Raw genomic sequence first — 13,593 nt, 5'->3', positions numbered from 1 at the left:
CAGATTCCTTTTTAAAACTTAGTCCGAAAGAATCACCAATCTTACCTCATTATAAATTATGAGGATGTGCTTAATGCAATATCGCATATGAACAATACATCCGTGTCCACAGGTGTTTCCTGATATCTGGAAGGTAACTTATATTACTCCTATACATAATAGTGGAGATAATATAAATATGGAGAATTATAGAGGTATTTCTAAGTTTTCTATCTTTGGCAAAATTTTTGAATTAATTGTTCATCAGAAAACAATTTGGCTTTTAAGAATATTTTTTCTATATCCCAACGTGGATTTATTCATAGTCGCTCTACTGTTGTATGAACAGGTCTCGTTTGAAGTCTTGGAGAGACGGTGTAGATGTGGGTAGATGTCGTATATACGGACTTCTCCAAGGCTTTTGACAGAATGAATGAATCATCGATTGCTTTTGGGTAAACTTAGGGGCTTGGGAAAAGTGAAGATTTGGGATTTTGAGTCTTCTAACATATATGTTGCATCTGGAGTGCCCCAGGATGCTCATTTGTTACCTTTTTTTTAATTGTTTTGTAAATGACATAGAGAATTGTATATTTGCAAGCCAATTACTTTTATTGGCCTATGACTTAAAGATTTTTAAAGTTATTGAAACTACAGAGGACTGCCTAGCTTTGCAAAAAAATCTGGATGGTATGATTACACATTAAATGACACAACACTTAACCGCTTGGACCATATAAAAGACCTTGGTGATATTTTTGACTAAAGTCTTTGTTTTGACCAGCACATTGATCACATATCGGGCCGTGCTATAAAGCTTTTTAGTTTTATTAAATGCATACTTGCGGATTTTAATAATGTACAAAGCTTTAAATCTCTAATACTGTTCCATTGTACGACGAGTGTTGGACTATGGGTCTTCGGTCTGGTCTCCAAGCTCTGAGGCCTATAAAAGCAAAATGGAAAGGGTTCAAACATATTTTTTACGTTTTGTTGCTTTAAAGCTTAATTTGAAATTTATAAATGAGCACATGAAGTCATTAACAACTGGACGTATTTATTTAGATCTCGTTCTGTTCTATAAAATTTTAAGTTCCTTGACGGATACCCCAGAGCTTTTACGTGTTGTTGGATTCTCGATACCTGAAAGGGTGCTTCGCATTTACTCTCTTTTTAATAAGTCACATTTCAGAATAAACTATGCATTTAATACCCCATTAGCCAGAATGTATAAGGACGTGAATTTACTGCCGGAAAGCATTTTTAAACTTTCCTTAAATTCATTTAAGAGTAAAGTCAAAATATTTTTAAATAGCCAAACACATTACAGATGTGTTTAATTTTAAATATTAAAATTTAGGCTATATTATTGAGGTTCTTGTTTTAAGTATCTTTGACAAGTGTGAATATATTTAAGCAATTCTGTAATTATTCCAAATTTTTTAAATTGCCAATGGTTAAATATTTTTACATAGAAATGGTTGTATCTTATCACCGTTAATAAACTATTATTATTGTTATTATTATTATTAAGAAACAACGCTATTTAAAATAAAGCACATTAAAAAGGAGAAGGAAAATATGTGTAAAGATATAGAAAAACTATTTCAGATAGAAATTTAAAAAATTATATAATATAAATATGTTAAATAAAAAATTCTGTTTTGAACTCTATAACAGAAATTTCATCAAAAAAAAATTGAATTTTCGGAGCTTTGCCAACTCAAATTAATTTAATTAGATTTTGGAATATCAACGATATATGTATACCTAGATTTGGTTAGTAGAATGCATGCTTAAAATTAGTTACCGTTTACCACTAAAGTTTTCAGCTTAAACGATATAAGATTTGCTTATTAGTAGCAATTTAGCCAATAACTAGTGCGAGAAAAAAGTCCAATTTTTAAAGGAATTTTTGCATGTACAGGATGTCTTTTGGGTACTTTTGCGAAGTATCTCTGTTTTTTTTTATCCTGCTACCTGGGTGCGGTTTTGACGACCGTATGCTATTTTTTCGTAAAGCTAAAGATTCCGTTTACAAAATATTCATATTCTTTTTTAGTTTTTAAGATATATTTTCGAAAATGATGCAATTTGTATATTCCTTAAAAAATGTTGGAAATGCATTAATATTTTGTCCCACTTAATCTAAGCAAATTTTAAAACAAATTACAAGTGAAATGGACAGTTTTTTTTTTTAAATAACGCAGGTGTAGCGGCTCCTCGTCAAAAACCAGCTTCCTACAAAGCCTTAACCCAGCCAGATGGGGCAGAGCGGTAAACTCGTCGCACGAAAGGAATTACAGCAAAGATTCCCTGAACAATTTGTCGAAATCCGCCTCGAATTCCCACATTACCGCAGGTAATAGAGAAAAAACCCGCACTTGGATCAGAGAGCAAGCCAACAAGTTTATCGAAGCCTATTCAAGTAAGTTAATTATAAGTTTTAGTTATTAGCGAGGATGGAATTGTATATTTCTTTTTAATGTCTTTTAGTGATATTATATTAGTTATACTTTCCTAAAGTAAAATGTGAGATCTCTGAGTTTGCAGTTTAAAGCGGTAACTGTGACTTCGTTCCTCTCTCAACAGTTTTATTTTATCAATTGATTTTTTTTGTGAATTATTGTTTTTTTTAATCAATTTTGACGCCTTGTACGTAAATATCCATCAATTGATTCTTAGCAATGAACTTCTTAAGTCATGTGCGATTTGTAGGTCACGAAAGTGAACACCAACCGGCCACGAACGTGCTTGCCCGCCTAAAGTCCGCCATAGAAAAACTACCGACGGGCAAATGCGTGGACGCCTTGGTGGAATTGCGAGATATCCTAATCGAGTCGGACATTTCGCCCTTCGAGGTTAATTATTCCGGGTTAATTAAAGCGTTGCTCGCTTATTTGGCCGATGTCACGGGTCCATTCGATCGGGATCAGAGATTGAGGATATTTTTGAACGTGTTCGCCGAATTACCGCTCGAGAGCAACGTGAGGGAGATTAGCGAAGTTAATTCGACGTGGATGGGCGCGTTAGTCTCGAAGTTAAACGGTGAGTTTTAATTGAGTTGATTAAGAGAATTTTGGTATAGGTAATTATATTCCTGTAATCCCGACTAGCAAAATAGATCCCTAAAAGAACGAAATTATTTTATAATTATCGTGTAGCGCCATTTAAAGTACATTCTTGTTTTATAAAGCGTATCATTACGGCAATTTTGTCATCAAATAAAGAGGTTTCTGTAATACTGTTCTATAGGCGTTCTTACAATTCATATTACAGGATAAAGGAATACTGTAAATAAAAAATTGATATAAATAATGTTTTATACAATTCTTATAAAATTGTTTTAATATTATATTATGATTGCATAGCTATTTTATTACTTTCAATACCACCGTTAAAAATTAATTATCATAGAAGTTGTGTAAATGGTTGTATTGAAGTTCGTTAAGATAAATAATAGGAATCTGATTTTTCGCAGAAGTAAAAGCTTTATACAACAAGTATGAAAGCGTTTTATAATGATTGTATAACTACAACAGTAAGGTCTTTTATAGATAGATACTTATCTTAAGTTTTGTTTTATAAAATCGGTTTATACGTCACCTATAAAAATATCAGAATTCATAAAAATAGCTCATTTTCGTTTACAAAATGAATTCGACATTGTCTCAGTGGAAACAAATAAAAAAGAGTGACTATTTCAAAAGATTAGTAAAGAAAGTAACAGTAAAAAAAGTACCAAAGAACTAACTAACTAATTACACTACAAAAAAAATTGTGACTGAAGACTGGCATCAGTAAAGTCATTAAGAATCAAACGACTTGAGGCTTTGAAAACAGTTTCTATATTTAACAATATTATAGGACTTCAATATCATATAAAGCCCGGATGAGGACAGAATCATTGAACGACTTTTCTTAATAACACAAAATTATCATATTACGTTAATCGCAATATTTATTAAATGTTCCTTGTTCAGATACCGCCGCGATTATTGGAAAGAATTTATACAAAGATAAAAATCTCCAATAAAAACACCTAGATGTAATAATCACAAGTATTGTTATATCACAATTGTTGTTACAGTTGAGAATTCGAAATTAGAAAAAAAAAATTTATAATGTTAATAAACGTACGCTTAAATGAGGCGCTTCATTTTTTTGCAAAAAATATACACATATCTTGTAAGAAAAGTTGGCTGTTTGTGAATTATAGCAAACATATTTATTCATAATATTTTCAATATAGTAACTAGCTAGATCTACCATAATGCCTGATTAATCTTATACTACATATTTGTTTATGTTTGTGATAGAGAACAACGCCTAATAAAATATTATTAGTGATAATTCTATTCTGAACTTCAGCAGTAAACAATAAAATTATTGTATTAACGATTCTGACTGCGTTACAAGATACTTATAAAATATTTTCTAAATAGTTCGTAAAATACATTTAAACCACATAATAAGCACTACTATGAAATAACTTTATAGCAATCCCGAAATAGTTTTGTATAAGAAATCTTAAAAACATACTTATAGGACCGTTTTATAATTATCTCATTGGTAGTCATATACCGGTTGTGTAATGTACTAAACGATCTCCTAAAATGACTGAACTGTTGTATCAACTGGGGTCCTTTTTGGTTGTAAAGTTCTTGTATAGTGGTTTGCAGCTACATTATAGGATTTTCATGCTGTATAATTATTCTATAAACAGCCATTATGAAATTAGTTTTGCTAGATGGGATTATATTTTTGAGTATGGAAAAATTATCATTTTGAGGTCTTTCAGTGGTATCAAATTAAGAGAATTTTTCCTAAATTAAAGTTGGAGATCTCTGAGTTTGCAATTTGAAGCAGTAATTGTGACTTCGTTCCCCTCCCTACATCTATATCATTAATTTTAAATGTATTTTTCTAGGTTTAGTTAGTGTTTGTCTTTTTTTTAATAATGTGCCTTAAAGTTAAAACATTTTAATTCAATTAAATCTTTTAGTAATTATTAATTTATTAGGAATTATAATATGACATAATATATGTTCGAGGTCCGATACTTTACCCACGTGTTGCACGTCCAATTTTAACGCCCAAAAAAAATTTTAATGAGGTTGCACTCTTCACCCTCTCTGATATCAAAATTTTGTGAATTTTTTCAGTTATTATGCTTTAACTCTAAAATTAGGACCTTAACGTATCTTTTTTTTCTTATAATTTGTACGCATTAAGCTATACATCAACACATAAACATCAAATTATTACCGCCATTTACGCTAATAGTTTATGTAAATGGCCTGGCAAAAGTCCTTTTGCAAGTAACATTTCATTAGGTAGTAAGAGAGAGGGGGGTATTTGTACGATAAAACACACCTTGATACAAATTATGTGCAATGGATTGGACGTAGTAGTACAATCGCCTGGCTACCTCGTTCTCCCGATTTATCACAGATTTTGAACAAAAATACAGTAGAAGGATTTCATTCTTGTTCAATTTAACTCAGATAATATAAATAGCCAGCTATAAACTAATTCCATTAGCAAACTATTTAATTCTCTCATAATTGTTATGTTGAAATCCATAATCTATAGGCTATAGCCTCAATCTTCATTAAAGCCTTTGATGATAGCGTAACAATAAAACTTTACAATTCCCAAGATGAATACCTAAAAAATTAATTCTTCATTCACAAGACAATAGAAATACAACTGGATCTCAACCTCAAAAAAAAAAGATCAGTTAGAAATTCATATAATCGTCCGATTAAACCACAATTTTTGAACAATGCATCGCAAATTTTTGAACTTACGGGATTAAACGCCTTAAAATAATAATAATAAATGTCTTTTATTATTCAAATTCATTACAAACTTCATACAAAAAAAAATAAACAAAGTACCTGAACCTGGCGCAGTCGAGCTTTATATAGGTACTCCACTGGACCAGATCAGTGTGTATTCGAAGTATATAAACCAACATGTTATATGTAAAGAAAGATTCCCAATTATAATGTAACACAAAAAAAATGTCTTCTATAAAAAACAGCAAATTTGATACATATTAAACAGTAAGAGAATTGTTTTGAATATTCATAAGAACGATTTTATATTTCTTCCTAAATTTACCTGCACGAAGGTCAACAAATTCTGCAGGTATTTTATTGGAGCACTGAACAGCATTGTAAGAAAACGATCGCTGATTACTTACGTAAGCCATAAACCAAACTGATACAGGCATTTTGAATTTTTTGTATGCGCATTTTACAATCATTATCTAAGCAAAAGCCGTAAACATAATCAGAGTAGTTAAAATTAGAGAGCACCATGGCCTCACATAGGCTGCGTTTAAGACTTAGATTAAGAATATCTCTATTACTATATAAGAGTTTTAAAGCTGCAAACGATTTTTGAACAATTTTTTTAACATGCTCCCTGAATCTCAACTTACTGTCCATCACAATGCCAAATTTTTGGCAGTTTCAACAACCGAATGCTTAGAGCCCTCCACATGAACCGTTATTACACTTCTAATATTTGTAGTTTTATTTGTAATTCCAAAAACCATTAAACAAGACTTTGAGGAATTTAATTTTAAAATATGTTTTTTAGATAATTGATTTATTATATTTAAGTCATTGTTTATACCAATCTCCGCTTCTTTAAGATTATCAGGTTTGAAAGTTGTATATATCTGCGTATCATCAGCAAACGCTTGCACCTTACAAACTTTTAAGGACTTAAGAATGTCTGCTGTATATACAAGGAAAAGCAGAGGTCCCAGGACAGAACCCTGGGGCACTCCAGACAAAATGTGGGCCTGATTAAAATAAGAAATATTTGTAAATATTGTCTAAAATCTATTATTCAAATAAGACTCAATTAACTGTATAGACTCCATTGAAAAGCCATAATATTTAAGCTTAGCTAGTAAAAGGGCATGATTTATTGTATTGAACGCCTTAGAGAAATCTAAAAGCACCAGAATAGCAATCTGTTGCTTATTAATAGCGTCCATTATATCATCCAGTACGTTTAGTAGAGCTACAGAGGTACCAAAGTTCTCCCTAAAGTCACATTGCGTAGCCGAAATAATGTCATTATCAAAAAAATAACAAACCATCTGATGGTAAAGTACCTTTTCAAATATTTTTGAAAGTACTGGAAGTATACTTATAACCGATTTTCTGGGCTAGCAACTTTTGATAAGGGTTTACCAATCGAAATTTTCCATTGATCGGGGAAATAGTGAGCTTCTATACAACAATTTATTATGTGGCATATGTACTTATCAATAAATCGAGATTAAGTTCATACGGTGCATATGTGTATAAGTATTTTACAAATTGAACCCTGTTAATTTTGTCAATGCAAGCACGCTGCTTCCTGAATGAATTCTGAGATCCAGAGTGACAGGCTATAGACAGACTTATCATGTATTAATCGTATCATAAAATAGCGCCACCTCTACATAAATCATGATTTAAATGTAAACCAATCAGTTAAACTTAATCTGTAAAAAATTTGATTTAAACTTAACTTTTACTAGATTTTCAATAAGTTTTACCCATTTCACTCGATTGTCTCCTTTCAGGTTGCGTATCGCAACTGGAACAATTTCCGGTAAAAGTACACGACCTTCCAGCCAGTTCGGGGGCGGGCCGGGGAGACACTAGTGCCCTAAAGTTCTTCAATACGCACCAGCTCAAATGCCTTTTACAGCGTCATCCGAGCTGTCACAATTTGAAGCAATGGAAAGGCGGCACGGTCAAAATAGATCCTCTAGCATTGGTACATGCCATTGAAAAGTATTTAATTGTAAGAGGTAGGGGTTTAAACTCAACACGTTTCGAAATGCGGTTTTTATCGAGAAACGTTCCACTTTCAGGTTATGGAAGACTGAGAGATAAAGACTCCGCGGACAGCGACGACGGCGACTCCGAGACCGACATCGACGACACGTTGGCCGGGGTGGCGATATCACAGAGCGGCAATAGACATAAGTTACAATTTTTAATCGGTGATACAGTTCTTCCGTATAATATGACCGTGTATCAGGCTGTGAGGCAGTTTTCTAATAACGGTAACGACCAAAGTGAGACCGACACGGACAACGAGATGCCGTTGGGAAACGCCGGCGTATGGGTTCAAACACATGTGATATATTACAGGTACGGATCTATTTTAGATGTGCTTTTTGTTTCACGTTACAAGTTACACGTTTACTCTTTATTTTCTTAACACTACAAAAAGAAAAATATGAATCGCAATTTTATTCTGTGGATTTACCTAGTTTTGTTTGATTTACTTGATTTTGAGGTGGATTTTAAAAGGGATTTTGCTTAAATCTGAGTCCATCATCGGATTTATCCGGAAAAAAAAAGAAATATTTTATTAGCTCATTTTTGTTAAAAAGTGGATTAATCTGGTTATGCTGGATCGCTCCTTAAATGTTCTCCACAATTTCTTTCTTTTAGCCCCTGTATATAGTGTCCGGAAGCTATTTTAAGCGACAGATGTATAGGTCGAAATCCATTACTTTTTTATTGCAAATTTTGTATTTTTTTCCAATAAATACGCAAAGTTCACATTTACCGTTTTTTTTTTGTTTGCATATTGTTTATTAAATCTAATATCCTGCAGTCCAAGCCTCTGTGTTAACTGAGAGAAATAATGGAGATACTAAAACGTGAAAAATAATTGTAGAGTTGAAATAAAATACTTTCTTTGATGCTTGAATAAAAAAAATTGCTTTCATGGCTCAAATCTTTTTACAAATTCATTTAGTTACTGGCCTTTATTTTATATTTATCGTTCATGGCAATATCTGGCTCTAAGCCTCTACTGTGGGCCACCTTATAGTTTAGGTGACCCTTTGTTTTTTTTTTTTTTATTAATACAATTGAACGAATACATTGAATATGATTCAATTATTAATATCAATAGTGTTCCAACTTTCACACCAATATTATTTTCTTATTTATAATATATTATAATTTTATAACCCTGGTTAAACAGCCAGCTGGAAATTTTTTGTTATTTATTAACTAAATAATTATTTGTTGATTTATTTATTTATAAATCAGTAAATAATAATGAGAAAATTGCCTTTATTTTTTTTTTAAATGGGGATGTATAAGAAGGAAATAAAACTACTTCCTCTTACAAAAATTATTTAATTCTTTTCTGCGGGAAAATACAGATGTCGGTCTTAAAACTAAGTTTAAACTAAAAACAAACGTATCGATGGTCGCGTCGCGATTGCCACCGTTGACTCGTCGGCACTCGCTCCCTGTACTCTTGTTTTTCTATAGCCTTTGTCGCGGCGGCGCCTTACAGTATCGGACAAAATTAGAGAGACTTCTCTATTTGCCAACTCCAATTTTTTGTACTTGAAATAATATTAATATTTGTTAAGCAGTGTATACCGGAGTTGACAAGAATTCTATTATCAACAATTCATTTTTGTAGCTCATGTTTACATTTATTTAAAGAATGTTTTTAACATTGATAAAAAATTACTGCGACAGAATTAAAGAGACTCATTTTGTATTTAGTTTCGCTGAAGTCGCGATTAGTTTAATTTCTGTTTATTAGTTTGAGAATATCATTAGCAATGCCTCGTGGTAAACATTATTCCATAGACCTAAAAGAAAAAATTATAGAAGCCTATAACTCAGGTCGCTCACAAAAATTAATAAAAGAGCAATTCAACGTCAGTAAACAAATGGTTTCCAGAACAATAAAAAATTATCAGCTCCGTGGAAGAGTGACAAACCTTAAAAGAGGTGGCCGCAAGAGAAAAACCTCAGTACTGCTGGACAGGAGAATTAAACGACTAAGTCAGAATAATCCGCGCCTATCTTCAACACAGATTTTGGCTGAATTGGAGGCGCCTGGGGTTTCATCCAGGACTGTGCAGCGGCGATTAGTGGAGGCGGGGCTTCCTGGAAGGAGACCAGCAAAAAAACCCCATCTATCAAAAAAAAATGTAGCTGCTAGAATGTTATTTGCAACACGTCACCGTTACTGGAAGGAACGTTAAGGACTGGAATAAGGTTTTGTTTAGTGACGAGTCTAAATATAATATTTTTGGAAGTGATGGAGCGCAGTTCGTACATCGCCCAGCAAACAAAAGGCTTGATCCAAAATATGTTTCTGGTACTGTGAAGCACGGAGGTGGCAATTTAATGGTTTGGGGTTGTTTTTCGGGTTATGGAATGGGTCCTATCCACAAAATTGAGGGCACTATGGATAGATTTATGTATCGGACTATACTGGAAGATGTAATGTTGCCTTACGCCGAATGGGAAATGCCGCTAAGATTCACGTTCCAACACGATAACGACCCCAAACATACGGCCAAACTTGTGAAGGAATGGTTTTTGGCTAACAAAATTCAAGTTTTAAAATGGCCACCGCAATCGCCGGACTTGAACCCAATTGAAAATCTTTGGGAGATTATAGAGAAAAAGATTCGCACTAAAAACATCGGGAATCGTGCTCAATTATTTGAAGAAATCGAGAATGCCTGCAAATCAATGGATCCGGCTGTAATTTCGAATCTCATTGGATCGGTGCCGAATAGATGTGAAAAAGTTATCCAGAATAAAGGGTACTGGACAAAGTATTAGGTTAGTTTCATTAGTATAGGGTACAAATGTACTTTAAGGATAAGTCTCTCTAATTTTGTCGCACAGAATTTTTTGCATTTTTTTATTTTTCCTAATAAATCTTGAGAAATGTTTTTTTTTTTTAAATTTATTTTAGTGCCTTTTTAAACTACTTCAAAACGTAACATCCTTCAGCACAAAAAGAGGAATTTAATCATTTTTATCTTACATAAAAGACGTAAGAAGTCGAGTCTCTCTAATTTTGTCCGATACTGTATATGCGGACTCAGGCCGAAGTGTCGGGCCTACTATGGGTGTTACAGATGCCATTTTAAATAAAAAGTTAGGGGTGGTTATTCGGCGATGAATTACTTAGTTATATATTATATATATTTTAGTTTAATTTTTAGTTAATAATTTGGAAATATTTTTGAAAAGAGCATTGTCTTCCATAAAGAAGCATTTTGAAATTTGTTACTATCTTTAAAAATGGCGAAGTTCTATGCTGTTTTTACCGGCATTTTCACAGAATGTTTTTTTTTTCTAATTTTTCAGGTAGTTAAATCATTTTTTTTGGGTTTATTCAGTCACTTAAAGAGTAAAGATTTTTAAAAGTCCCCAGAAGGCTAAGGTCGTTTTGTATATCATTCAGGCCTCTAAACCATGTTTTATAAAAGCTTTAAGAGTATTTTTGCTTCCAGGGGTTAAGGTCATTACTTATTAGGCACTTTAAATAGGTTAGCAGGCAATCGAGGCAATTTTGTTTAAATCTTGTTTAGCCACTTGAAGCCCCTTTTATAAAAAAAGAAGGATTATGTTTGCTTCAAAACATTCATTTAACTGCAATTTAGATGCTTAGGCTAATTTTTCAATAATTCCAGAGGCCTATGAAAAAATATTATTGGTTCGAGGCACTTCAGTTTATTACTTACTTTTTATGCATTTCAAATAACTTCCACAAGTTTCTAGGCCGCTGAAGCCAATTTTCATTGTCATTCTGGCAGTTAAAGCCTCGTTTACAAACATATAAGTTGTTTCAGGCAGCTGAAGTTTTTTAAAGTAGTTTCCAGGTCAATTAAAAATATTAATGTTTTTCCTAAAAAACATGAAATTTCTTTTTCATCACCCTACTTTTTATTTTTCTTAAAACAGAAACGGCTTTAGATAGTTAAAAGTTTTTTGTTTAAATGTTTTTTTCAATTAAAATTTTTTTGATTTCCTAACTTAAGTTCTAGTTATTTTTTAGTTTATTCAGGCAGATAGTCTTTAATGGAATTTTAATTACTTTGTCCGATTATTAGGCCATTGAAGGAAGACCTGCCGGGCCATGGACATAAAGGCAGCGGCAGCAGTAGTAACCATTCGAGCCGTAAGGGCAAAGGGTCTTCCGGGAAGGGTAGTACCTCGAGAAGAGGGAAGGGAGATGATCTCTGGAATGAAGGTAAGAAGTTTTGAATTTTTTTTTTGATGAAAAACGTTTATATTTGATAGGCGACATTTCACTCCTAAATAAAAGGAAGTTTTTGTGTTTTTATCCTTATTAATTTCATATTTTTTACGGTTTTAGGTGTGACTCCTCAAACACTTTCTCCACTAGCGCCATATCTATCAACCGAGCTGCCAGAAAATTTAACAATCCAAGACGCCTGCTTGGAAGTACTGTGCCTACTAAGAATATTGCACGCCTTAAATTTGTACTGGGGCACTCTATATCCCCTCGTAGAATACAGGCCCATTTTACCACTCTCGGAGTTTATAAATTCAAAGGTACTACGACTTGTATTAAATTTTACTTATGTATATATTAATTTATCTGTTTTTTTTTTTAATTTAGATCGCAGCAAAAGCGAGCCGACAACTCCAGGATCCCCTAGTTATAATGACCGGGAACCTGCCGAATTGGTTACAACAAGTGGCCACGGCCTGTCCCTTTTTATTCCCGTTTGAGACGAGGCAGTTACTCTTCTACGCGACTTCGTTCGATAGAGATCGGGCGTTGCAACGGCTGTTGGATATGTCTCCGGAGCTCAGTTCGAGTGACTCTCAAGTAAGTTTTAACAGAACATTTAAAAACGGGACATTATTATCGCAACTTTATTTGTATAAACTTTAATTTGAAAAGTGATTAAAGTTTTAAGGTGGTGTTGCGTAAAGAAATGGGAGGGCCACGCCTCAGTGGGAACCGTTTGATGTTCACCGTTGACAGTAAAACTCTCTGACAGTTGAATTTATGAAGAGTATTTAAAATAGCGAAAGAAAAGAGTTTGTTTTAATATAAGTTTTTTATAAAAAAAAATCCTCCTTGAAATCACTTAAGTTTAACACCTTGTATTATAATTGACATTAATTCAAAAATTGTAACCTACGATTTTGTTGATAATTTAAAAGGATTCTTGTAAGAAGGGCCCATAGGAGGCATGCAAGAATATGGATGATATAAGGTGAAAACTTTTGGAATTTATTTCAATTCGCTCAAAACTTGAATCAAAAGGTTTCAGTTAAACAATGTTTGCCTTTTTTTTTAAACATTTTCCAAAAAAGAAAAAAAAATAACTTGGAATTTCTACAAAAAAAAGTATATAAAACTGGATCAAATTGAAAATTGATCCACAATTCAAATTAAAAAAAAAAAAACTAGTATTTATATTAAATTTAACAAGGCTTAAATTTAGTGTGTTTTTAGGTTACTTAAGTAAAGTGCGTAAATGTATAAAGCTTTTCATAAACTTCAAATGTAAAAATGTGTATAATTACTTATAGGAACGCGTCACACCACGTTTAGATCGAAGGAAACGAACGATTTCGAGGGAAGACATATTGAGGCAAGCGGAGCAGGTGATTCAGGACCTGGCGGGTTCCAAGGCCCTGTTAGAAGTGCAATACGAAAACGAAGTCGGTACAGGTTTGGGCCCCACTTTGGAATTCTATGCTTTGGTCTCGAAGGAGCTACAAAAGGTACGCATTTAATAATATCACTGTTACGGTGAATGAATTACTTTAA

General features: G+C 32.9%; 1 protein-coding gene across 8 annotated transcripts in view; it reads left to right on the top strand.

The window, feature by feature from the left end:
• Positions 1-13,593, top strand: part of LOC126735770 (E3 ubiquitin-protein ligase TRIP12) — an 87,031-nt gene that overhangs the window by 52,720 nt on the left and 20,718 nt on the right. For all 8 annotated transcript variants that reach the window (XM_050439873.1, XM_050439874.1, XM_050439871.1 and 5 more), the window contains 8 exons: positions 2,190-2,407; positions 2,698-3,027; positions 7,574-7,804; positions 7,868-8,150; positions 11,894-12,033; positions 12,160-12,359; positions 12,427-12,639; positions 13,353-13,547. In XM_050439873.1, the coding sequence (XP_050295830.1) occupies positions 2,190-2,407; positions 2,698-3,027; positions 7,574-7,804; positions 7,868-8,150; positions 11,894-12,033; positions 12,160-12,359; positions 12,427-12,639; positions 13,353-13,547 (1,810 nt within the window). The remainder of the gene's footprint in view (positions 1-2,189; positions 2,408-2,697; positions 3,028-7,573; positions 7,805-7,867; positions 8,151-11,893; positions 12,034-12,159; positions 12,360-12,426; positions 12,640-13,352; positions 13,548-13,593) is intronic.

Source organism: Anthonomus grandis, chromosome 4, assembly GCF_022605725.1.
Source record: "Anthonomus grandis grandis chromosome 4, icAntGran1.3, whole genome shotgun sequence".
NCBI lineage: Eukaryota > Metazoa > Arthropoda > Insecta > Coleoptera > Curculionidae > Anthonomus > Anthonomus grandis.
The sequence above is the reverse complement of the archived record's forward strand: the minus strand, read 5'-3'. Positions and strand labels throughout refer to the sequence as shown.